This window comes from Ascaphus truei, chromosome 16 (genome assembly GCF_040206685.1).
Source record: "Ascaphus truei isolate aAscTru1 chromosome 16, aAscTru1.hap1, whole genome shotgun sequence".
In the NCBI taxonomy this organism is placed as follows: domain Eukaryota; kingdom Metazoa; phylum Chordata; class Amphibia; order Anura; family Ascaphidae; genus Ascaphus; species Ascaphus truei.
Window position 1 is genome coordinate 12544415 of NC_134498.1, and position 24838 is coordinate 12569252.

Here is a 24838-nt window from a genome sequence, read left to right on the forward strand (position 1 = left end):
TGTACATAGAGGCCAATAGCAACCATTATTCTGGTTGGCTTACTAATATACCATATGGACAGTGTAAAATACCGTACAAATTGTTCAAATACAGAAGACTATATCCAACGATCAACCATTCTCAAAACGAAGTTTTTTGAAAAGGGGTATCAAGAACATCTTGTAGATAAGTCATTTAATATTGCTCTGGAACCAGACAGACAGAAGATCTTATCATATGATAAAAAGACAGTAAAAAAGAACAGTGTTTGATTCACGTACTGCTTTTATTACAAGATACTCACAAGCAGCACCCAAAATTAAGAACATTTTAAATAAATATTGGCATATACTGTCCTGTGATTCAATTCTGAGAAAAAATAGTTCCTCTAAGCCCTGTATGATTGTTTTAAAAGCTGAAAATCTAAAAGGCTTTATAACACCATCTTAACTCAAAAAACAAACTATGGGTTCTACCACTTTTTTTTTTTTTACCTTTAAAGCTGCAGTTCAAGCTGTTGTTTTAAAAAAAAAATGGTTCACTAAATTCATCTTGGGTCCTTTTTTGCTGCACAGACAGCCAAAGTTCTGTTAGGAAGATCATGTGACCAGGTAGGCACTAGATTCAATTGGTTCACTGCTAGAGAGGGCAGGGCTTAAAAAGGTGATGCTGTTTCGGAAGGGGATGTGACTTTGTAAATGGTTGCTATAGGAACAAAAATTCTTGTTATAGTAGAATACATTAAATGTCTACAAAATTGTTTATTTTTCTTAAATGCTACAAGTATTTTCTCATACAGTAGTACAGAACTAATTTATTTAAAAAAAAAACACACACATGTAGGATATTGCTTGAACTGCAGATTTAAAGACATCTGGTAACTATAGATGCAGAGAAGTCTCCTGCATCACAAGCAAGCATTCTATACATGGGTGTGGGACTTTTTCATCATCCATTTATGGGCAAACATTTAGAGTTATGCTGCACAGACAGCCAAAGTTCTGTTAGGAAGATCATGTGACCAGGTAGGCACTAGATTCAATTGGTTCACTGCTAGAGAGGGCAGGGCTTAAAAAGGTGATGCTGTTTCGGAAGGGGATGTGACTTTGTAAATGGTTGCTATAGGAACAAAAATTCTTGTTATAGTAGAATACATTAAATGTCTACAAAATTGTTTATTTTTCTTAAATGCTACAAGTATTTTCTCATACAGTAGTACAGAACTAATTTATTAAAAAAAAAAACACACACATGTAGGATATTGCTTGAACTGCAGATTTAAAGACATCTGGTAACTATAGATGCAGAGAAGTCTCCTGCATCACAAGCAAGCATTCTATACATGGGTGTGGGACTTTTTCATCATCCATTTATGGGCAAACATTTAGAGTTATGGGAGTTATAGATTGTAATACACCATATGTTATTTCTTTACTCTCTTGCAATTGTGGATAAAAATATGTGGGGCGTACCACACGCCCACTAAGGGTCCGCTTCTTTGAACACAGGAGGAATATTTTCAAGAAAAAACTAATGCAAGGGGTGTTAAGACATTTATAAATTCATCATACTGGTGTGTCCATATTTTTTAAATCACACGGGTCTAGAGGTTATTCCATCGTGTTTTCTCAGTGGTGCTCAGTTTAATAGTCTCTGTAAGCAAAAAACCTACTGGATATTTAGATTAGAAACCATTTCTCCCAGCAGACTGCTCTGTCTGTTTAAAGAGCTGCATATGAATCAAGGCGATCTTATGAAACACTGCATTTGAATTCTCCCTGTGTTGTGCATTGTGTTGCTCCTGTTGGCTCTGGCCAAAATAAAGTCTGTTTATTAAACTACTTTGTTGTGTCTGGTGCTTGCGATCCCAGTGTACTCGACTGGTGTTCTTTGACAATCCATATTGAGCATTGAGTTACTGGTCTTTAAAAAAAAAAAAAATGTATTATTGTGGTATTGCTATGCTACCGGTATATTGCCCAACCCTACTCTGAACATGCAAGTCGTTTCTCCCCTGTATGAATCCTATGGTGTATGAGGAGTTGGCACTTCTGTGCAAAGCTTTTCTCACACTCTGTGCATGGGAAAGGTTTCTCCCCTGTATGAATCCTCTGATGTTTGATGAGGTGGCTCTTTTGTAAAAAGCTTTTCCCACACTCGGTACATGGGAAAGGTTTCTCCCCTGTATGAATCCTGTGGTGTTTGAGGAGGCTGCTCTTACGTGAAAAGCTTTTCCCACACTCTGTACATGCGAATGGTTTCAACCCTGTGTGAATCATGTGGTGTTGAAGGAGGTTGCTCTTTAAACAGAATTGTTTCTCACACTCTGTACATGTGAAAGGTTTCTCCCCTGTGTGAATCCTGTGGTGTTTGAGGAGGCTGCTGTTATGTGAAAAGCTTTTTCCACACACAACACATGTGAATGGTTTCACCCCTGTATGAATCCTGTGATGTTCAAGGAGGCTACTCTTCAAACGGAATTGTTTCTCACACACTGTACATGTGAAAGGTTTCTCCCCTGTGTGAACCATCTGATGTGTGAGGAGTTTGCTTTTTACACTGTATTTTCTCCCACACTCTGCACATGGGAAAGGTTTCTCCCCTGTATGAATCCTCTGGTGTTTGAGGAGGCTTCTGTCCTTTGAAAACCTTTTCCCACACTCTGTACATGTGAATGGTTTCTCCCCTATGTGAATCCTCTGGTGTTTGAGGAGGCTGTTCTTATGTGAAAAGCTTTTTCCACACACTGTACATGTGAAAGATTTCTCCCGTGTGTGAATTCTGTGGTGTCTGAGGAGGTGCTGCTTCTTTGAAAAGCTTTTCCCACACACTGTGCATGTGAAAGATTTCTCTCTTTTATGAATTCTCTTGTGTATGAGAAGGCTGCCCTGAGCATTGAATTGTTTCCCACACTCTGCACATGTGTAAGGTTTCTTCCCTGTATACATATTCTGGTGTGTGAGGAAGCTGCTCTTAGTGCTGAACTGCTTCCTACACTCTGTACAATTAAAATATTTCTCCACTGTGTGAGTCCTCTGGTGAAAAAGGAGTTTCCCCATCAGTGAAAATTGCTTTCCACAGTCTGCACAAGTAAAGAGTCGCTTGCTAGTGTGGACACAAAGGTGTGTGAGAAAGTCCCTATTCAGTGAGAATCTTTTCCCACAATTACAACAGACAAAAAGCTGAGCATTGCAGCATCTTCTTGAATCTCTCACACATCTTTTGCTTGACCCATACTTAGACTCAATCTGTGCTGTGTGCTGTACAAGCCCTGTAAATTCACCATCATGTGGCACTGGTTCCTTGCAAGTGTGCAACATGTGGCAGGAATTATTGGTTTGTGGCACTTCTGGGCTGCAGGGAGTCAACCAGCTTCTGGACATATCAGAGCTCCAGTTCTGCGCTTCATTCAGGAGATTCTCTAACAGAAGTAAACAAAAACATAACTGAAATGTTTTCAATCTGTAAAGCAAATTACTAATAAAACATACTTTGCAGAATTTACTTTATCACTACTTAATTACCAAAATATTATTTGTACTCAATACCCATGAATTTAAAATTTGGCCCCTGGATACCCAATGCCCTCAATGCCTTTGGTGATGGTCCCCAAAGATCTGCAATTTGTTTCTTACAGTTCCCGCAGTGAATTATTTTTGATACATATATAATTTGTATTGATTATCAAGTGTGCATGTACATCATTGTAACAGGAGCAAGGCTGTTAACAACAGCTAGAGTTGTTGGGTGTCAGCCAGGCAGTGGTTAATCCCTGCATGGGGGAAGGCAGGGCTACTAACAAGCCCCAAACATATAAATGTTTCCCTAATCAGGGAGACACAAAAAGATTCCTTTCTGGATGCACTCTTTCAGATAAGTCAGCGGTGCGCAAACTGGGGGGAGCAAAATTGTTTAGGGGGGGGCACAGGCGGCGTGGGAGATTTTGCCAGAAGCAGAGAGAAAAGCAGTCGGTAGCTGCAATTTTTCCTTCAGCCATTAGGTGGCGCTGTGCTGCACAGCTCATGAGCACAGGCTTTGCGTTGCTGAATGCAGCGTGATAAGGTGAGTGTGTGTGTCATGGAGAGGGGGGTCAAAGAGAGACATGGAGAGGGGGGTCAAAGAAAGACATGGAGAGGGGGGTCAAAGAGAGACATGGAGTGGTGGGAGGGGGGTCAAAGAGAGACATGGGAAGGGGGGTGGGGTAGTCAAAGAGACATGTGGAGGGGGGGTGAAAGAGACATGGAGAAGTGGGAGGTGGGTGAAAGAGAGACATGGAGAGGTGGGAGGGAGGTGAGAGACATATTAGGGGGAGGGAAAGACACTGGGGGGAAGGGGGGACACCCTGGGGGAAGGTGAGAGAAACACACACTGCAGAGAGCGAGGAAGAGTGAGAGAGAGACTTACTGAGGGGAGGGAAAGAGAGAGACACACAATAGCTGGAGGGAGAGAGACCTGGGGGGGGGGGGAGTGAGAGACACTAGGGGGAGGGAGAAAGAGAGAGAGACACACTGGGGGGAGGGAGAGAGTGGGGGGAGGGAGAGACACTGGAGAGGGAGTGAGAAACACTGGGAGTGGGAGAGACTGGGGGAGAGGAGAGTGAGACTGTGGAAGAGGGGAGAGAGGTCCTGATGTGGCGGGGAGAGAGGGAGATTAATAATACAGCATAAATGGGGATGCTATTAGACAACTATCATAATATTTATTTTTAAGAGATGTAGTTTTTACTTTTGAAAATCTGGTCACCCTAACTGGCGGCCAACATCATGGTGCGCGCGGGGGCTGCGAGGGTATGGTGGCTAAAGAGAAGTGGCTCTAAAGAGGCCAGGGTAGGAGCACGCCCCAGCGCAGTGACATCAAACGCGCTACAGGTCTGGCTGGCACCGTGGTGTGATTGATGTTCCAGCTGCACGCTTTGCTGTGTCTGCTGCTGCTGGGGGAGAGGCGAGAGGGGAGGGGCGGGAAATTTAGGCGGGGGAGGAGGTGGTTACCCTTTCAGACCAATGAGCTGCACACACACTGGTAGCAGTGCCTTCCAGCACCTGGAGGAGCCGGAGCAGGCCCCTGTCTCATGATCACCTATCCCCAGGGAGCTCCAGCAGGACCAAGAAGAGATTAACCAAGCGCCCCCGCACCCCCCCCAGCTAAACGGAGGGATGACGGTCAGGCAGAGATTGTAGAATTGAGTGGCATGGGAGGAGGATGAGATTTGGGGAGCTGAGGGTTATTCTTTGGGTCAGGGGGGTCAGTTGGGAGTATTGATCAGCAGAGGAGATCCATCAGTACCCGCCTTGAGTTTGATTATGGGGATCTCTGATCCCTGGGCAATATTTAAAATGGGAATAAATAAATAATACATAAAACTGGTAGGTAGGAGTGGATGACACCGGGGAAAGCAAATGGGAGAAGGAAAAAAGGGAGGGGAATGGGGGGAGAGGGAAGGGAGGTAGCAAAGAGGTGGATGAATGCCCCCTCAAATGGACTGCCTTTGTGCAGCAGAGAAAAACATATTACCAGATGCCAGCAAACAATAAAATAAACAGTGATCCAATACTAGTATACTACCTGCGCGCACGCCTGCAGCCCAAGCGATTTGTGAACGTGGCTGCAGGAGATTGTAGACGCGTGGCGGGGGCATGGCAGACGCGTCACAAAGCTGGTTCGCCCTCATTGGCTGAAACGGCTCACGTGTGCTGACGTCATATGATTTTGATTACATCAGCCAGGGGGGGGGGCGAGAAATTTCATGGATGAAAAGGGGGGCTCGGCATAAAAAGTTTGCTCACCCCTGGCCTAACGTACTGATACAGGCTCTTGGGAATACATGTGTATTTGGATACAGTTGCAATCGGGACTCACATTTGTGGACTTTACTTTTGCTGACAATGTTATTGGATACTGTGGTTTGTAGTCACCTAACTCTGTATACGATTGCTTGCATTGTAATCATTTTTGCTTAATTGTATTGTTGGACCTCTCTACCAGTGTGTCTATATAGTGCTCATTAGTGGCTTTTTGGGTACTAATCCCTGGTGTTACAGACTCATGAGTATGGCACTGTACTAACCATCTGATACTATACCATACTTTATTATACTAGGGTGTTCTCCCTGTGCACATCAATCATTACGTGTATAGATGCTGATCTTCTCACCAACTAGTTTACAGTGGTTTAATGGTGGTTTCTGGAGCTCTGTTTCCCCGTGTCCACTACTCATGAGCTAGCTATTATTCTGTTACTAGATCCTTTACCATACCCTAGTATTTAGAGGAGGTTTCACAAGCACACAACATACACTGTGTGTTTCCAGTGTTGCTTATTACAGGTATTGGTGAAGCTCTTCTAGGATATAGACAAGTGTTCTGATACATCTGCCACATTACTATATTCTACAACCAATAGATGGCTGTGTTCTCATACATGAACTGATTGCCTCTATACAAAGGACCTTGTATTCACCATTGAGGATTTAAAATACACTATTGTAAATATATCAGTCAGTCTTTTTATTGTGTATATATTATGGTATATTTGTTGATTAAATACTTCACTGTTTTTGACTTTAAGAGTACAGTAGGAGTTGGAGCTATAGCTCAGAGATTCAATTTGTTCTCAGCACCTAGCTGTAACTTAACTGTAAGAGTCCAGAAAGGAATCTTTTGTGTCTCCCTGATTAGGGAAACATTTATACGTTTGATGTTTATCCTTATCCCCTTTGCACCTCAGTATCTCTACACTACTGATTAATAGGTTGAACGGTAGGACAACTGTCTGTCTCAATACTACTAACAAGCCCACCTGACTCTACCAAGGGTTTGTGGAAAAAAGAAAATAGGGGGGCGCAATACTAGTTACAAGGAATCGGAAGATGTCCCTAATACACAACACACAATAAAGGTGATGGTGATGGGATTAAATATAATATATCAGTGTACTCACACGGCCAAGTGTGGTACCGGACAGGTCTTTTCACAGCTGATGTCTTTTCACAGCTACCAGCTACCGACCAAACTCTTTCTGTTATGGAGCTCAGCAGTATGATGTCATATGTAGGACCGCTTCGGTACATGCAGTCAGCTCCCGCGTCGCGCTGCAGTGTCTTCCGTTGCCCCGCGTCCGGTGCTCAGGACTCAAAACTGCCTATGGTGGCCGATAGCGGTCAGATGATGCAAATGATGCAGATGATGCAAACTTCCAGGGCCCCACATGAACTACGCGTTTTGCAACGTATTGCTTCGTTAGGTCACCTTTGTGTGTTGAGTATTAGGGACATCTTCTGATTCCTTGTAAATAGTATTGCACCCCCCCATTCTCTTTTTTCCACATATCCATACCTCGAAGATCGCGGGAAGATCCTCAGTCAGGGGTTGGAGCGGCAATCAAACCTATCTAGCTTGAGCTAGTATGGTCCATCGTGATTTTGTATTATTGTAGCATCATTGTATTTGGAGGGACCGCCCCAGGTTCTCTCTCTTTTTTCTACCAAGGGTTTATGGCAGGAAGTGTTTCTGTCTCTCATTGGTCTGCGTACACATGGGCCTGTCCTCGATCCCTAGGAACATTCGGACGTGCATGCCATATTCCTATTTCGCTGGGGAAGCTGAACTTAGGCCTAGGAAAACCCTATACATTATGTTGCGGAACTTTAGCTAGGACAAGCCAGTACTTTGTTATTGAAACTTCGTCTGAATAAAAGCCTAAGTTATTTTTCCCACATCAAGTCTCCAGTCTTCAACTCTGCATGGATCGCTTACAGTTGGTGGCAGAGCGGGATGCTAGAGATGGCCCTCGTATTTCAAAAGGGGCCAGGAGACAATCAAGGAAACTTTTTTATTTGCAACAATTCCTAAAACAGCCTACGCGACATAGTTACATAGTAGATGAGGTTGAAAAAAGACATACGTCCATCGAGTTCAACCTATGCTAAATTTAGACAACAGATACTTTATCCTATATCTATACTTACTTATTGATCCAGAGGAAGGCAAACAAAAAAACCCCAGTGTCATATCATCCAATGATATCTCATAAGGGGAAAAATAAATTCCTTCCCAACTCCAAGAATTGGCAATCGGATTATTCCCTGGATCAACATTCTTCCCATGTATACTTATTTGGTATATCCCTGTATACCTTTCCTTTCTAAAAAGATGTCCAACCTTTTTTTGAACAAATCCATTGTATCTGCCATCACAGTCTCCATGGGTAATGAATTCCACATTTTAACTGCCCTTACTGTAAATCACCCTTTCCTTTGTTGCTGGTGAAATCTCCTTTCCTCCAACCTTAAGGGATGCCCCTGAGTCCTTTGTACTTCCCTTGGGATGAATAGTTCTTTTGAAAGCTCCCTGTACTGTCCTAGAATATATTTGTATATAGTTATCATATCCCCTCTTAGCAATGCCTCTTTTCTAATGTAAATAAATCTAATTTAGCTAACCTCTCCTCATAAGTTAGATTGTCCATCCCTTTTATTAATTTGGTGGCTCTTCTCTGCACTCTCTCTAGTTCCATAATGTCCTTTCTTAGGATTGGTGCCCAAAATTGTACTCCATATTCAAGGTGTGGTCTAACTAATGCTTTGTAAAGGGGCATAATTATGTTTACTTACCTTCCATCCATTGCCCGTTTAATGCAAGATAAGATCCGGTTTGCCTTTGCAGCTACTGCATGACTTTGGGCACTATTGAAGTTACAGAAAAACAAAGTGCACTACGCTGGACAAAGCAACAAACCCTACAGTCTGTCTGGGGAGACTCCTACAGATGGTGAGCCACACGAGGTACTGTATCTGGGAGTAAAGTCTGCCCACCATGTGTCCGGGAAAAAAGGGGGTTTAAAAATGTCTGCGCAGCAGAAGGGAAATTTCCCCAGAAATGTTCTTAACTGGTAATTTGCTGAAATCCAGACTGCACAGCGAGAGCGCGAAGCACCAGCAAAATGCCTGTAGGATTTTGGGGGTGCACGGACCCCAGGCACATGAAAGAGTCGTCTCCCTACGTCTTTGAATTTGACCACTGGCGGCAAGAGAGGCACAAGCAGCACCAGCAGTGCAAACAATATTATCATACGTTACTGCAACCGCAAGCACAGCATGGTGGGCATACTGTAGTAGAATTGCAAAAGTTTCAAGCAATGAAGGGGAGCTCAGAACTACTGATGCATCGAAGTCTGACAAAGTAAAGTGGAAGAGAAAGAAACAGAGACGAGGTCCTCCGCTTACCGTCGAAGTTGTAGGAACATTCGCAGATGACCCTGCGACATCAGAAGAAGCCAAGATGTTCTGCAGCATAGAGGGACTGGTGGAATCATCCCGGGAAAGCAGAGGGTCCAATGCTGAAATAGTGTACCCATAAGGTGTGTTTATCTGGTTCTGCCAGTGAGAGTCCCTCAACAAACAGTACCAGGGAAGCCAGAACAAAATGCACTGGAACCTGCCAGACATGACTGATTTCCTGCGTGAACGATTGGATAAAGAGCAAGAAGCAAAGGTCAAGTTACAGAGGTCTCTGTTCGCAGCTTACCTTGAGAGTGGAACATTGGAAATAACAGAGCGTCGCTTGCGTAGTCGATTGGAGAACGGCATGACTGATCTTGAGATGGCAAACGCTACTGTTACCGCCATGGAGGAGAAGCAGAGTCACTGACAAAATTATTGATAACTTGAAACAAAAGTATGAGGAGGCACAGGGAGAAACTGGAGTCTCTCAGAAGCAGGCCCAGAGTCTCAGCACAGAGCTTGGAGTCTACCAAGAGGCATGAGGTCTGCAGTCCAAGTCCAAATCTCGATGTCTCTCAGACAGACGTTTGCACTCTCAGCACAGACCTGGAAGTCTCTCGCTAGGAGGTCCACAGTCTCAGCCCAGAAGTGTGTAAATGGAGGGATGCCGATGAAGACCCTGAATGCTTTTGAGACTGTAGAAAGAGAGATCAGAAGTCTGAAAGAGGAAGTTTCAGATTTAACTGACCAGGTCAGTGAAAGAAATGGAGAAGCTTCACGGAGTAGAAAAGGTGAAGAAGCAAATGGAACAAGAACAGCCAGAGCTGCTCTTAGAACTGGAAAATGAGAGGCTGCTTTGACGCACGAAGAGAACAAATTCCTGTGTCTTAAAATGGAACTTTCTCAGATCAGAGTGGACCCAGAGAAAGGAAAGCGTTCTGGCTTTTCAGAAATACTACAGAGCTTGTTTACAAAGACGAAAGGAGCGAGAAAGCTATGTACGTAAATGCTCCGCAACCGTCGTCGTACGAGCTGCCTACAGAGTGGAAGTGGAAGTGGAAGGTGCCTCTGAAAAATTGTTTTGTTTTTTTCCAAATGTACTCCATTGATGGTCAGAGACCCATAACTCTGCATTTCCAAACTTTATACTCGTTTGGGAAGAGACATATTTCTGCTGTAACTCTGCTGCATATGGCTTGTTCCAGAATAATCAGCAGGCCTAGGGACTTCCTATGAGAGGCAAGTAACCCTGAATACTCCCTAAAGGTGACCATACTACTTGTAACACGATAACCTTTGTCTACATAGAAGGATGTTCTGGTACTCACCATCGACAGCAAATGTAACAATTTCTCTCTTTATTGGGGTTAGATGATCCTCAGTGTATGGTTCTTCTTTCTCTGACTTAATCTCTAACCTCTCGGGTAAAATTACTGGAAAACCTGCCAATGAGAAAAGGAAAATCCATCACGTAAAGCTGGGAGTGGAAACTCTTCTTGTGATATCACTATACGGTACATAAATATTTTATACTTATTCCTAGGGGAGGGGATAAGTAATTGATTGTACTTGAGTGATGGGTGTTTTTCCACCCGAGTGCTGAAAACACGTTGGAGCTTTTGGTACAACAAATGTTCATACCTCAATAATAATATTCTCACTATAACCTAAGATAAATCATGTACATTTGTTTTTTTACTAGAACACGTAGCTTATAATTGTATCCGTGCTTTCATGTTATTTTCCACAATATTGCAGACATTTCAGTCCACATTTTAAACAAATTGAAAAAGACCAGTGAGTATATAAGGTTACTTACCACCAACAGGAAATGAATCTATTTCTCTCTTTATTGGGCTCAGATGATCCTCAGTGTTCGGTTCTTCATTCTCTGACTTAATCTCCAACCTCTCCGGTACAATCACTGGAAAACCTGGCAATAAGAAAAGGAAAATCCATCATGTGAAGCTGGGAGTTGGGGCTCTTCTTGTGATTTGACCTTCTCGGATATTGGTATAATAGACTACCCGTCGTAAATACATATTTTAGTAGTCCTTCTGGCAGAAATTGACTAATAGAGTTGAAGACATATTATATCTTACCTGCTAGTGATTCTATAAGAAAACAAAATTATTTTTTTTGACTGTTTGACTCAAATAACTGCAAATTACCAGATATCCCCTACTTGCAAATTTCAGAGCCACCAAAATATTTACTGTACTGACTTAACAATTGTGGATCCATGCTGGTAGTGGGCAGTGCTCCTCTGTCCATGCTGGTAGTGGGCAGTGCTCCTCTGTCCATGCTGGTAGTGGGCAGTACTCCTCTGTCCATGCTGGCAGTGGGCAGTACTCCCCTGTCCATGCTGGTAGTGGGTAGTGCTCCTCTGTCCATGCTGGTAGTGGGCAGTGCTCCTCTGTCCATGATGGTAGTGGGCAGTGCTCCTCTGTCCATGATGGTAGTGGGCAGTGCTCCTCTATCCATGCTGGTAGTGGGCAGTGCTCCTCTGTCCATGCTGGTAGTGGGCAGTGCTCCTCTGTCCATGCTGGTAGTGGGCAGTGGTCCTCTGTCCATGCTGGTTGTGGGCAGTGCTCCTCTGTCCATGCTGGTAGTGGGCAGTGCTCCTCTGTCCATGATGGTAGTGGGCAGTGCTCCTCTATCCATGCTGGTAGTGGGCAGTGCTCCTCTGTCCATGATGGTAGTGGGCAGTGCTCCTCTATCCATGCTGGTAGTGGGCAGTGCTCCTCTGTCCATGCTGGTAGTGGGCAGTGCTCCTCTGTCCATGCTGGTAGTGGGCAGTGCTCCTCTGTCCATGCTGGTAGTGGGCAGTGGTCCTCTGTCCATGCTGGTTGTGGGCAGTGCTCCTCTGTCCATGATGGTAGTGGGCAGTGCTCCTCTGTCCATGCTGGTAGTGGGCAGTGCTCCTCTATCCATGCTGGTAGTGGGCAGTGCTCCTCTGTCCATGATGGTAGTGGGCAGTGCTCCTCTATCCATGCTGGTAGTGGGCAGTGCTCCTCTGTCCATGCTGGTAGTGGGCAGTGCTCCTCTGTCCATGCTGGTAGTGGGCAGTGGTCCTCTGTCCATGCTGGTTGTGGGCAGTGCCTCTCTGAAGGTGGTGAGATAGGAGGTTACTTGATTTATATTTGTTGGATGACAGCTGTGCCTGTATAAAAGAGAAGAAAAAGACATGTAATTGGTATGATCTGTTTTCTTGGACAAATATACAGCATTTAGTATAAGCTTTCAAACCTAACATTATTAACACAGAACAACTCAAAAAGAGTCAGAGAAGACAGGGACACCAAAACACACATCTGGTCCATCCTCAAACAGGAACGTAATTTCAAACATTGCAAAATACATGAATGGATCAGGATTGTAATAACGTAACCATCTAATTTACTAAACCACAGTGTAACAGGGACTTATCCCTGTTTAAATAAAACAGCCTCAGAGCTCTGAGAATCCAGCAGAGAGACAAGTAATTGCAGCTATTAAATTAACTAGTCTCCACCTGGACTAATGAGAGCTCTGTAAAAAGCCTCATGCGAGACACAGGACAGATTCCTTAACTCACATTTGGGCTGACAGAAGGATAGCAGAGAAGTCTGCACACAGACACTGTCTTGAGCACAAAGCCTGTGCTAAGATCAAGACACCCAGACCTATGTTTCCTGGACACAGAGGACCTAGCAACCTGCCAGAGGGCCACCTGCTTAAGGTACTTCCTGAGACTTTGGGGTCATAGGCTAGTAATGGGAATATCCCTCCAGTCCTGCAGATAGGGCCTGGGGAAGTAAGTTATCCCTTACAAAGGGATAGGGGGTTGTTATTTTGTTGTTTTTATATGTTTTGCCTGGATAAAGGAACAGGCTTAATAAAGCCAATATATGAATCTGCAGGCTGAGTACAAGTGCTACTGGAACGGCCGATTACCCAGTGTCCCCCCGCAGAGCAGCATGAGAAACTGCAGGCTACCCTGAGCATTACCAGAGCATCGCTAGAGGCCAAGCTTAGAGGCCAGGTGACTCGGTACAAGAGGGAGCACAAGAAGGCCTAGAAACTGAGGCAAGCAGCTGCGACCCGAGCGAAGAAATCCGCAGAGCTCCAAAATAGAATGCGTTGATGCACACTCAGAGCAAGCTCCAGAAACGGGATTCTCTCGCTGATGAGCTAAACTTATTAAAAAGGGAGAAAAGCAGCAGAGTAATTTAGAAGTACTACAAAGCTCTTGTCCAAGCAAGGTTGGAACGAGAAACGAATCTGCACAAAGGCTCTGCAACGCTCACCATACAGGCTGCCTGCAGAGGAATGAAAACACGTCAGCTAAATAGCCAGAATAAAGCAGCCTGCCTTCTCCAATCCATATGGAGAATGCAACGTCAAAGAAAGAATTATGAACATTTGGAGCAGTGTGTAATGTTACTCCAGTCAAATGTTAGGAAGTGTCTGCAGCAAAGATGCTACAAAAAATGAAGGAAGCTGCTGGTGTGATTCAATCTAGATATAGGTTCTACATCACAACCAAGCAAGCTGTGCGTTACTATAATCGCACCTGCAATGCCATCTCAGTACTACGATCGGCTTTCCACACAAATCAGGAAAGAAGAACCGAATTATGACTGAGAAGCACAATACCAACACAGTCATGCTACTGTGGCCCCATGGCCCAAGTCAGAGAGAGCAGTAGAGGTGAAAGTACTGTAGTGAAGAGGAGACAGGTATGGGTTACTTAGTGAGACAAAAAGTGATCTGCACTCATAAAATTGTGATAATGTGTTCAGGTATAAAATTACCTGGTGCAAAGTGATAACAGTGTATATACCCAAAATAAATATGTGATTAAATCAAGTATTAAACCTGTTGGGAAGGAGGTAAGTGCTGCTGTGCTCGTGGGATGGCTCCACAAACCGATAACTAGTACAAAAACAAAAAGAGAAACAGCGCAAAAAACCTCAGTGTAGTATATTAAAAATGTGTTCATAGTTTAAACAGGTGAGTATTGCACGTACATCAAGGAAAATAAATATCAGCATGACATGTATAGGGACATGTTACCACTACAGCAAAATGCAACCGTGTTGTTTCAGCCCAGCAGCCGGATCGAATCTCTCCTTTTCCTCTCTGGTGGCAGTCTTTAAAAACCCTCCACTCGAGTTGGTAAAAACCTTCACTGTATAGTGAGGGTACAGCCGCCGCTGGCACGAAGAGAAGGACTCCCTTGCTCGTTCCGGGTTCGGCTCACCACGCATGCGCCGATGACGTCATCAAATGGGACACTCTGTTCGGGACACTTTTCGGCTGCTAAATTGCTGAACTGCAAAAGACGTGACGTGAGAATTCTGACGGTGCCATTTGATGACGTCATCGGCGCATGCGTGGTGAGCCGAACCCGGAACCAGCAAGGGAGTCCTTCTCTTCGTGCCAGCGGCGGCTGTACCCTCACTATACAGTGAAGGTTTTTACCAACTCGAGTGGAGGGTTTTTAAAGACTGCCACCAGAGAGGAAAAGGAGAGATTCGATCCGGCTGCTGGGCTGAAACAACACGGTTGCAGTTTGCTGTAGTGGTAACATGTCCCTATACATGTCATGCTGATATTTATTTTCCTTGATGTACGTGCAATACTCACCTGTTTAAACTATTAACACATTTTTAATATACTACACTGAGGTTTTTTGCGCGGTTTCTCTTTTTGTTTTTGTATGGGTTACATAGTAGATCAGGTTGAAAAAGACATACAGATGCAGGGGCCGTTATTTTAAGGAATAACTGGGTACATCCCGCGTTGCGTCGCGTGGTGGACCCGAGATGGTCAGTTGCCGACTAATGGCCCGCCGTAGTAACAGAGCAGGGGTCCCTGCTGTGTGAATCCTACCGGGGTCTGCCTTTCTGTAATAGACGCACAGTAAGAGATAGGCTGAATCAGTCACTCTAACTGCTCACCTCTCACAGGCGATCGCGGGGTTTTTTATTAAAATTCCAACATTACAGTAATGTAGCAGGGGGTCTCCGGAGCTGAACCGCATTGATTTCAGGTCCGGGGACTCCCTACTTCCCGAGATACAGGCCCCGGTATGGGGTGCCGGTATCCCCATGTTAAAATCCTGTGGGTCACGTGACCGTGGGATCTAAACAAAGCAGCGGGGATACCGGCACCCCATACCTGCCTGTATCTCGGGAAGTAGGGTGTCCCCGAGGCTGAAATAAACTTTGTTAAACTTAGGAGACCCCCCTGCTCCCTCACACTAGAATCAAAACACCCCCACACTCCCAATAAAAAATCATTACCGTAGCGGATAGCTGCTAAGGTAATGAAGCTGCTTACATTTTATTTTTATTCATAGTGTGCGTGAGCAGGGGGTCTCCGGAGCTGAACAAAGTTGATTTCAGCCTCGGGAACCCCCTAATTCTGAGTTTCAGGCCCTGGTATGGGGTGCCGGTATCTCCTCCAAGTAAAAATTCACGTGGGATGCAAACAAAGCAGAGGGATACCGGCACCCGATACCGGGGCTTGTATCTTAGAAACTAGGGGGACCCCGAGACTGAAATAAACTTTGTTCAGCTCAGGAGACCCCCTGCTCCCACACACACAAATAAAAATATAAGCAGCTTCATTACCTTAGTGGCCATGTAATGCCCGCTAAGGCAATGAAGGGGTTATGGTACAGTAATGTAGCAGATTACATTACAATATGTACTGTACTACCCACCCACTAATACACAACCCACCCAACCCGTGTCTCCCCCCCATAAAACCATGATTTATTATTTTACACACAGGATTAATACCCCAGGACGATGGGGGTCCCCGATTGTCCCAACGGGTGTCCGCAGGCCCCACAGTGCACCAGACGGGGGTCCCGCGGGTGTCTGGCGGTCCCCAGGTCATCCCCACGGGGTCAGGGGCCCTCAGGTGGTCCCCCACAGATGAGGGGCCCCCGGTTCTTCCCCGCAGGTGTCCCCCGTGGGTCCGCAGGTTGTACCCGTGGGAGTTCGAGCGTCCTCGGGTGGTCTCCATAGGTCCCCGCAGACCTAAGGTGCCAACCCTGTATGTAAAAGAATAAAACATGTCCTACACTTAAATAAATAACCCCCCCCGCCCCCCAAACACATACAGTACAGTAACGGGCAAAATAAATATTATTCAGATATAACTGCTATAGTAATTAAGGGGTTAACCCACCCTGCCCCGCTACCAACCCGGAAGGCCTATCCAACCACCCCGGACCCACTATACCCACCCTGTACCCATTGAGTAATATAGTGATACATCGTACCCATATAATAATATGGGCCTGATAAACCACTATAGCACTCAATGGGCACCCTAATCAAAATACATGAATGCTCAAAACACACAATAATAAAACATTACAAAACTCCAAAAAAACACAATTCACTTAATAAAAACACTAGCCAGCTAATGCAATTAATACAAGCAATAACCAGCTCAACAATTAATTAAACCAGTAAGCAACCAATCAAACCAATTAATAAAACAACAATGAATTAATTAAACCAGTAACCAACAAAGACATTCATTATTAAAAAATATCGGTAACACAACCATTAAAAGCTTTAGCCAACACAACACATCATTAATTAGAAACGAAAATCTATCGCCAACATTTTTTACAATAAAGCAGCAAAATGACAAACAATTAGAGGCATACCCCGCATTAACGTACGCAATGGGACCGGAGCATGTATGTAAAGCGAAAATGTACTTAAAGTGAAGCACTACCTTTTCCCACTTATTGATGCATGTACTGTACTGCAATCGTTATATATGTCCATAACTGATGTAAATAACGCATTTGTAACAGGCTCTATAGTCTCCTCGCTTGCGCACAGCATCGGTGCAGGTAGGGAGCCGGTATTGCTGTTCAGGACATGATGACAGGCGCATGCGCGAGCTGCCGTTTGCCTATTGGGCGATATGTACTTACTCGCGAGTGTACTTAAAGTGAGTGTCCTTAAACCGGGGTATGCCTGTACATCCACATAATAAACATACAGTACAGTACATAGAAAAAAATCACCATCAATACAAAGCAAGTAATTAAAAACAAATTATTGGCCTAATAATGTATTGATCTGTACCCTAAAGTGGTACAGATTAATACATTATCAGTCAATATGCAAATACAAAATAAAAATATACATCCAATAGAAAAACCTGTAAAAAATACATTTCCATACATCCAATATTTTACTTACCTTTAGAAGCGCTGGCCCTCCGACTCCCGGGGAAACAGGAAGCTCACGTACCGCGAAGGCCTCAAACACCATCCGATGCCATCCGCCATGACGATCCGGATCAGGTACCCATATCTTCTTTCTTTAATCACCTTCTTCTATCTTCATCTGTCATTATTTCTTGATCTTCTTAATCTGATATCTTCTTGTTGTAATCCAAAAAGCCTCATGGTAGATCCCAACCGATGTTGTCTCGTCGTCTTCGTGGGCTCAAATGAGGCGCCATGGCCTTAATTAGGGCTTGTGATGTCACATTTGGCTCGGGAACTGGTTTAAGAGCCATCTGATTGGCTATTAAAACCATGTGCCGACTTTAATTTTTTTTTTTAAATGACGTCATTTAAAGGGAATGATGCTAGCCAATCAGAATGGCTGTGCTTCGCTTTAACATGACATCCCTAAGCCGGCATAACATGGTATTTCAGCCAATCAGATCATGGGAACCAATTCCCCAATCTGATTGGTTGTTGTACTTGACCTAAAATAACACATTGCACACTAGAGGAATCTTATGGTTCTCTGCAAAGCTCTGATCAATAAAGTTGCCCCCGGAGCCCGAATCAAGAAAGGCCAATGTGGATATAGAAAATCCCTTACCAGACAAGGAGATAGGCACAAGGATCCTTGTGGGATTGGAAGTAGCTATAGGGGATAAAGAGATCGTTCCCAATGAGACTCCCCTAGGCCTCATGGGAACCTTGCGTTTCCGTCCTTGTTGGGGCAAGAGAAAGCAAAATGTCCAGGACCCCCACAATACAAAGTCCAGCGTCTATGCGGCGTTGCCTCTCAGAGCGTGAGAGCGTAGTGCCTCCCAACTGCATAGGTTCAGATGAGTCTGGGACAGGTAATTCAAACTGACACACCTGGTTGGGGCTTATCCTGGTAGGGGCTGTGTGATGATGTCGTCTCTCAGTCCTTCTCTCCTGGAGGCGATGGTCCACCTTGATGCAGACCGCAATGAGATCTTCCAGATCGGTAGGCCGATCGTGAGTCGCAAGTTAATTTTTCACGGTTTCAGACAATCCCTGCCAGAAGGCAGCAGACAGTGATTCCCCGTTCCAATCTGTCTCTGCGGCAATGGTCCTAAACTCGAGTGCATAGCAAGTGACTGAGTGGTTACCCTGAGAAATTAAGAATAAAGCAGAAGCTGCAGATACCTTTCGACCCAGTGTATCGAATACCCTGCGGAACTCCTTGGTAAAGGCTACAATGCTTTGGGCGAGGACGGATCTTCGCTCCCAGATGGGAGAAGCCCAGGCAAGTGCATCATCTATGAGGAGAGAGATTATATAGGCTACCTTGGAACGATAAGAAGAGAAGCGGGAAGAATAAATTTCAAACTGAATGAAGCATTGCTTAAGGAAACCCCGACACTCGTGAGGATTCCCACCATACCGAATGGGTGTGGGGAACCGGGGCTCAGACAGATAAGAGGACATGAGAGGGGTACTAGTGACCAATTGCGCGGGATCCGTGCGTGGCCTTTGTAGATGGAGGGATAAGGTTCTAAAGTCCTCCCGGAAGGTTCTCAAATTTTGGTCATTAGACTCCCATTTAAGACTTGACAGGGCGTTGGCGTGCATGCTCAGGACTTTTCATACATCAGCGGGGTCGAAGTTTGTTTGGCTGAGCATACTGTAACACGTAGCTCACCACAAACAAGGCGCGACCGCTGGGCTGAGGTAGGGATTGGTATAGAACGCCGACCACAACCGCGAGGGCACGTCTAGAGTGTAGGATAATTTTGCAGGCCGGGGCAGGGTTATAGAAGGCAGCATAAACGTGGTACTTGCCGGGTCTAGGAGTGGAGAGTAGCGGATCGTTGGGGTACGTAGCCGGAGTCCGAATTGGAGAGAGCAGAATCGTCGTAGCCAATGCCAGGGTCAGTGCAGGAGAAAGCAGAGTCGTCGTATCCAAAGCAAGGGTCAGTGCAGGAGAGTATCACAAAGTCCAAGGTACAAGGCAGGGTCAGGCAGCAAGTTAACAACAGACAGGCTAGGAGTAGTGAGGTTCAGCGTCACCAACAGAAGTTATGCTCGGCAAAGACAGAGTTCAGACAGCATATTTAAAGGACCTCCCACCAATGGGAGGCATCCAGGAAGCAGAACTGCCTCTGACAGGCTTCTGGATCGCGCAGGTGCGTCGCTGGCAACCCGGTCGCGCGCCATCAGTGCGTTCTACGACACCCGCGTCAGTACGGGGGGGGGGGGGGGACCGGAGGCGGGGGCCCGTGGGGACAGAGGAGGCGCGCGGGGTACTATTATGCCGCATAGCTCTGACGTCAGGACGAGAGGCAGAGTCCGCAGACTGGCGGGGAGACCGCGCACCATGCATGCATCGCGCGTCAGTGCCAGAGGCAAGAGAGTGCCTCCTGGACCCAGGAGCCGCGGGGACCGACGGAGCCCGTGCATTGCCCGTGCGCCGCGCATGAGCACCATCGTTAGACTGCCTTTCTTGAGTGCCACTGGATTCATACAAGCGGGTAAGGGTTAAGGGGACAGAACCGCCAGAATAGCGAATCCTCACATAGGGTGGGTATGGTGGGTCCTGGGTGGGTGGTTAGGCCTCTCGGGTGGGTTAACCCCTTAATTACTGTAGCGGTTAATAACCGCTACAGTGATTAAGTGGCTGGGGGCCATTAGATTGTATTTGTTATGTATTTTTTTGCCAAGGTAGGACAGGGACCTGGCAGTAAGCTGACGAGGACACCCATCATAATGCAGGGGTAAGTAGAACTGTATTTATTTACTTGATTTATGTATGCTGGCTAATGTGTTTAATAATGGACAGATAATCTATTATCCATATCTGGATAATAGTTATTTTGCCCATTACAGTACTGTATGTGTTTGGTTAGGTGGGGGAGGGGGTTATTTATTTAAGTGTAGGACATGTTTTATTTTTTTACATACAGGGTTGGTACCTAAGGTCTGCGGGGACCTATGGAGACAACCTGAGGACCCTCGGACGCCCACGGGTACCACCTGTGGACCCACGGGGACACCTGCGGGGATGAACCGGGGGCCCCACAGCTGTGGGGGCCCTGCAGACCCGAAGGGACTACCCAAGGGCCCCAAAGTCCCGTGGGAACCAACCAAGGGCCCCAGACACCTGTGGGGATGACCCGGGGACCCCCAGACACCTGCGGGACCACCCGTGGACCGCATTGTGGCCCACTGTGACACGCGGGGACCACCTAGAGGCCCACGGCGCCTAGCGGGGACCACAAGGAGACCCCCAGACACCTGTGGGCACCCCCCTCTGGTGCACTGTAGGGCCTGCGGACACCCGTCAGGACCACCGGGGACCCCCGTCGGCCTGGGGTATTAATCCTGTGTATAAAATAATAAATCATGGTTTTATGGGGGGACACAGGGGGTGGGTGGGTTGTGTATTAGTTGGTGGGTAGTACAGTACATATTGTAATGTAATCTGCTACATTACTGTGCTTAACCCCTTCATTGCCTTAGCAAGCATTGCATGGCCGCTAAGGTAATGAAGCTGCTTACATTTTTATTTTTTGTGTGTGTGAGCAGGGGGTCTCCTGAGCTGAACTAAGTTTATTTCAGTCTCGGGGTCCCCCTAGTTTCTAAGATACAAGCCCCGGTATCGGGTGCCGGTATCCCTCTGCTTTGTTTGCATCCCACGTGAATTTTTACTTGGAGGAGATACCGGCACCCCATACCAGGGCCTGAAACTCAGAATTAGGGGGTTCCTGAGGCTGAAACCAACTTTGTTCAGCTCCGGAGACCCCCTTCTCACGCACACTATGAATAAAAATAAAATGTAAGCAGCTTCATTACCTTAGCAGCTATCCGCTACGGTAATTTTTTATTGGGGGTGTGGGGGTGTTTTGATACTAGTGTGAGGGAGCAGGGGGGTCTCCTAAGTTTAACAAAGTTTATTTCAGCCTCGGGACACCCTACTTCCCAAGATAAACGCAGGTATGGGGTGCCGGTATCCCCGCTGCTTTGTTTAGATCCCACGGTCACGTGACCCACATTATTTTAACATGGGGATACCGGCACCCCATACCGGGGCCTGTATCTCGGGAAGTAGGGGGTCCCTGGACCTGAAACCAATGCGGTTCTGCTCTGCTACATTACTGTAATGTTGGAATTTTAATAAAACCCCCGCGATCGCCCGTGAGAGGCGCATGCAGCTAGAGTGACTGATTCAGCCTCTTACTGCGCTTCTATTACAGAACGGCAGACCAAGGTAGGACTCACACAGCAGGGACCCCAGCTGTTACTCCGGTGGGCCATTAGTCTGTCGCAGCGCAACTCGCAAGGATCTCGGGCACATACCGAAATTCCATTTTGAGATTCCTTAAAGTAACGGTTGCTGCATCTGTACGTCCATCAAGTTCAACCTATGCTAAAATTAGATGACAGATACTTATCCTATATTTGTATTTACAATATTTTCATGCAGAGGAAGGCAAACAAAAAAAATATATCATCCAATGATGTCTCTTGAGGGGAAAAATAAATTAATTCCTGACTCCAAATAATGGCAATCAAATTACTACCTGGATCAACATCCTTCCCATGTTTGGATCAACCCATCTTTCATACCTTTTTTGGAAGATATCTTTTGTATTTGCCATCACAGTCTCCATGGGTAATTAATCCCACACTGTAACTGCCCTTACTGTAAAGAACCCTTTCCTTTGTTGCTGGTGAAATCTTCTTACCTCCAACCTTAAGGGATGGCCCCGAGTCCTTTGTATTGCCCGTGGGATGAATAATTCTTTTGAAAGCTCCATCTATTGTACCCGAATATATTTGTATATAGTTATCATATCCCCTCTTAGACGCCTCTTTTCTAATGTAAATAAATCTAATTTAGCTAGTCTCTCCTCATAAATCAGATTATCCATCCCCTTTATTAATTTGGTAGCTCTTCTCTGCACTCTCTCTAGTTCCATAATGTCTTTTCTTAGGATTGGTGCTCAAAATTGTACTCCATATTCAAGGTGTGGTCTTACTAATGCTTTGTAAAGGGCATAATTATGTTTACTTCCCTTCCACCTGATGAAAGGTCCATATGTTTTTCCACTGTTCTTGGCTGCCACATTAAATGGAGAAAATCATTATTAACTTGTGAGTAGAGCTCTACTTTGTATCTCTGTCTTAGAAGAGGCCTGCACTTTGAAGAAATTTTACTTCCCTTCCATCCATTGCCTGTTTAATGCAAGATAAGATCTTGTTTGCCTTTGCAGCTACTGCATGACTTTGGGCACTATTGCTAAGCCTGCTGTCTACAAGCACTCCTAAATCCTTCTCCATCAAGGATTCTAATTTATTACCATTTAATTTGTAAATTGTCTGTTTATTCTTGTTTACCAAATGTATAACCTTAGATTTAACTGTATTAAACCTCATCTGCCATTTACCTGTCCAAGTTTCCAGTGTATCCAAGTCCTTCTGGAGAGAAATTACATCCTGCTCTGATTCTACTACCTTACACAATTTAGTATCATCAGCAAAGATGGAGATTTTGCTCTCTATGTCAACCTCAAGGTCATTAATAAACAAGATAAAAAGCAGGGGTCCCAGTACCGATCCCTGAGTTACTCCACTAACAACTTTAGCCCGACCTGAAAAAGTTCAATTTATGACAACTCTCTGATGTCTAACCTTCAAACAGTTTTCAATCCAGGTGCAAATATTTGTACGGAGTCCAATTTGCTTTATTTTGTACTTTACCCTCGTGTGGAACCGTATCAAAAGCCTTTGCAAAATCGAAGTAAACCACATCAACTGCATTAACCTGGTCTAAATTATTACTTACCTCTTCAAATAAACTAATAAGGTTCATTTGGCACGACCTATCCTTCATCAATCCATTATATTACTAATAATGAGTTTTCCATTAGGTATTCCTGAATATTATCCCATACTAAACCTTCAAGTAGTTTCCCCACTAATGATGTCAGGCTTACAGGTCTGTAATTCCCCGGTTATGATCTAGCTTCCTTTTTAAATATAGGCAGCACATCTGCTTTACGTCAATCTTGTGGTACTGAGCCTGTGGAAATGGAGTCCTTGAATATTAAATGTAATGGTGTGGCTATTACTGAACTTAACACCTTTAGAACTCTTGGATGTATGCCACCTGGCTTGTTTCTTTTATTTTATTACCCAAGGGTATACACTGATAAGTGTGCTTTTCTAACAATGTTTTAAAGACTGCCCATTTATCTTCTACATTTTTTCCGTGCAAGAATATAATCCTAATTTAGTCCTTATAGATTAGTCCTCAATTTATTAAAATCAGCCTTTCTAAAGTTTAAGGACTTTGTTGAACCCAAGTAACCTGGTTTTATTGATCATTTATTTCAAATGAGACCATGTTATGATCACTATTAGCCAAATGTTTCCAGACTTGAATATTTGTTATTACTTCTACATTGTTTGATATTACCAAATCCAGTATTGCCCCTCTCCTGGTTGGTTCCTCAATAATTTGGGTAATGTGGGGTGTGTGGGAGAGAGAGAGGTGGGGATGTGGGAGAGGGTAGAGAGGGAGGAGGAGAAATGGGAGGGGGGGGGTCTTGCAAGGCCTTTGACACAGGGTGTCCAGTGGAAACTCTAGTACTGGGCCCCCGGGATATCTGTCTGTTGCTCTGATTATCAGCACCTTTAAAAAAAAAAAAAATTAACGCCCTGTGTATATCTATATTTATTTAGCACCCACAGTGTACACGGCGCTTTACAAAACAGACAAAACAGTACAGAGAATTATAATACAATAAGTGCAACAAAGTTGCAGGAGGAAATCCCTGCCCCTGAGAATTTACAATCAAAGAGGTCTTTGTCTAACCCAGAGGATATATTTGCCATACACAAGTGGTTACTCCACCAACATCCCTATCTAAATATTCAAATCAGGGATAGATCCCTGTGACTTACAACCTATGGACCCTCCTGGACCTGCAGTTCTCCTCTGTGGGTGCAGACTGGGTATAGCAGCTGGGACCTGCAGTTCCCCTCTGTGGGTGCAGGCTGGGTATAGCAGCTGGGACCTGCAGTTCCCCTCTGTGGGTGCAGGTTTTGATGCTGGGACCTGTAATTCCTTTCTGTGGGTGCAGATCTGGATGCTGTGACCTGCAGTTCCCCTCTGTGGGTGCAGGTTTTGATGCTGTGACCTGCAGTTCCCCTCTGTGGGTGCAGATCTGGATGCTGTGACCTGCAGTTCCCCTCTGTGGGTGCAGATCTGGATGCTGTGACCTGCAGTTCCCCTCTGTGGGTGCAGATCTGGATGCTGTGACCTGCAGTTCCCGTCTGTGGGTGCAGATCTGGATGCTGTGACCTGCAGTTCCCCTCTGTGGGTGCAGGTTTTGATGCTGGGACCTGCAGTTCCTTTCTGTGGGT

At 45.2% G+C, this 24838-nt stretch overlaps 1 protein-coding gene across 2 annotated transcripts; it reads right to left on the reverse strand.

Annotated features, from left to right (window-relative positions):
• Window positions 1-266: 266 nt before the first annotated feature.
• On the reverse strand, window positions 267-24506 carry LOC142467288 (uncharacterized). 2 transcript variants are annotated; one of them, XM_075572766.1, is made up of 5 exons: window positions 24377-24506; window positions 11424-12361; window positions 11018-11131; window positions 10527-10640; window positions 267-3401 (listed from the first exon to the last, which is right to left on the reverse strand). In XM_075572766.1, exons 2-5 carry the CDS (start codon window positions 12280-12282, stop codon window positions 1966-1968), a joined length of 2523 nt encoding a protein of 840 aa, XP_075428881.1. In that variant the 5' UTR covers window positions 12283-12361; window positions 24377-24506; the 3' UTR covers window positions 267-1965. The 2 variants fall into 2 exon arrangements, with proteins under 2 accessions (XP_075428881.1, XP_075428882.1); XM_075572767.1 differs by lacking the exon at window positions 24377-24506 and having other exon boundaries at window positions 11424-14102.
• Between the last annotated feature and the right edge of the window lie 332 nt (window positions 24507-24838).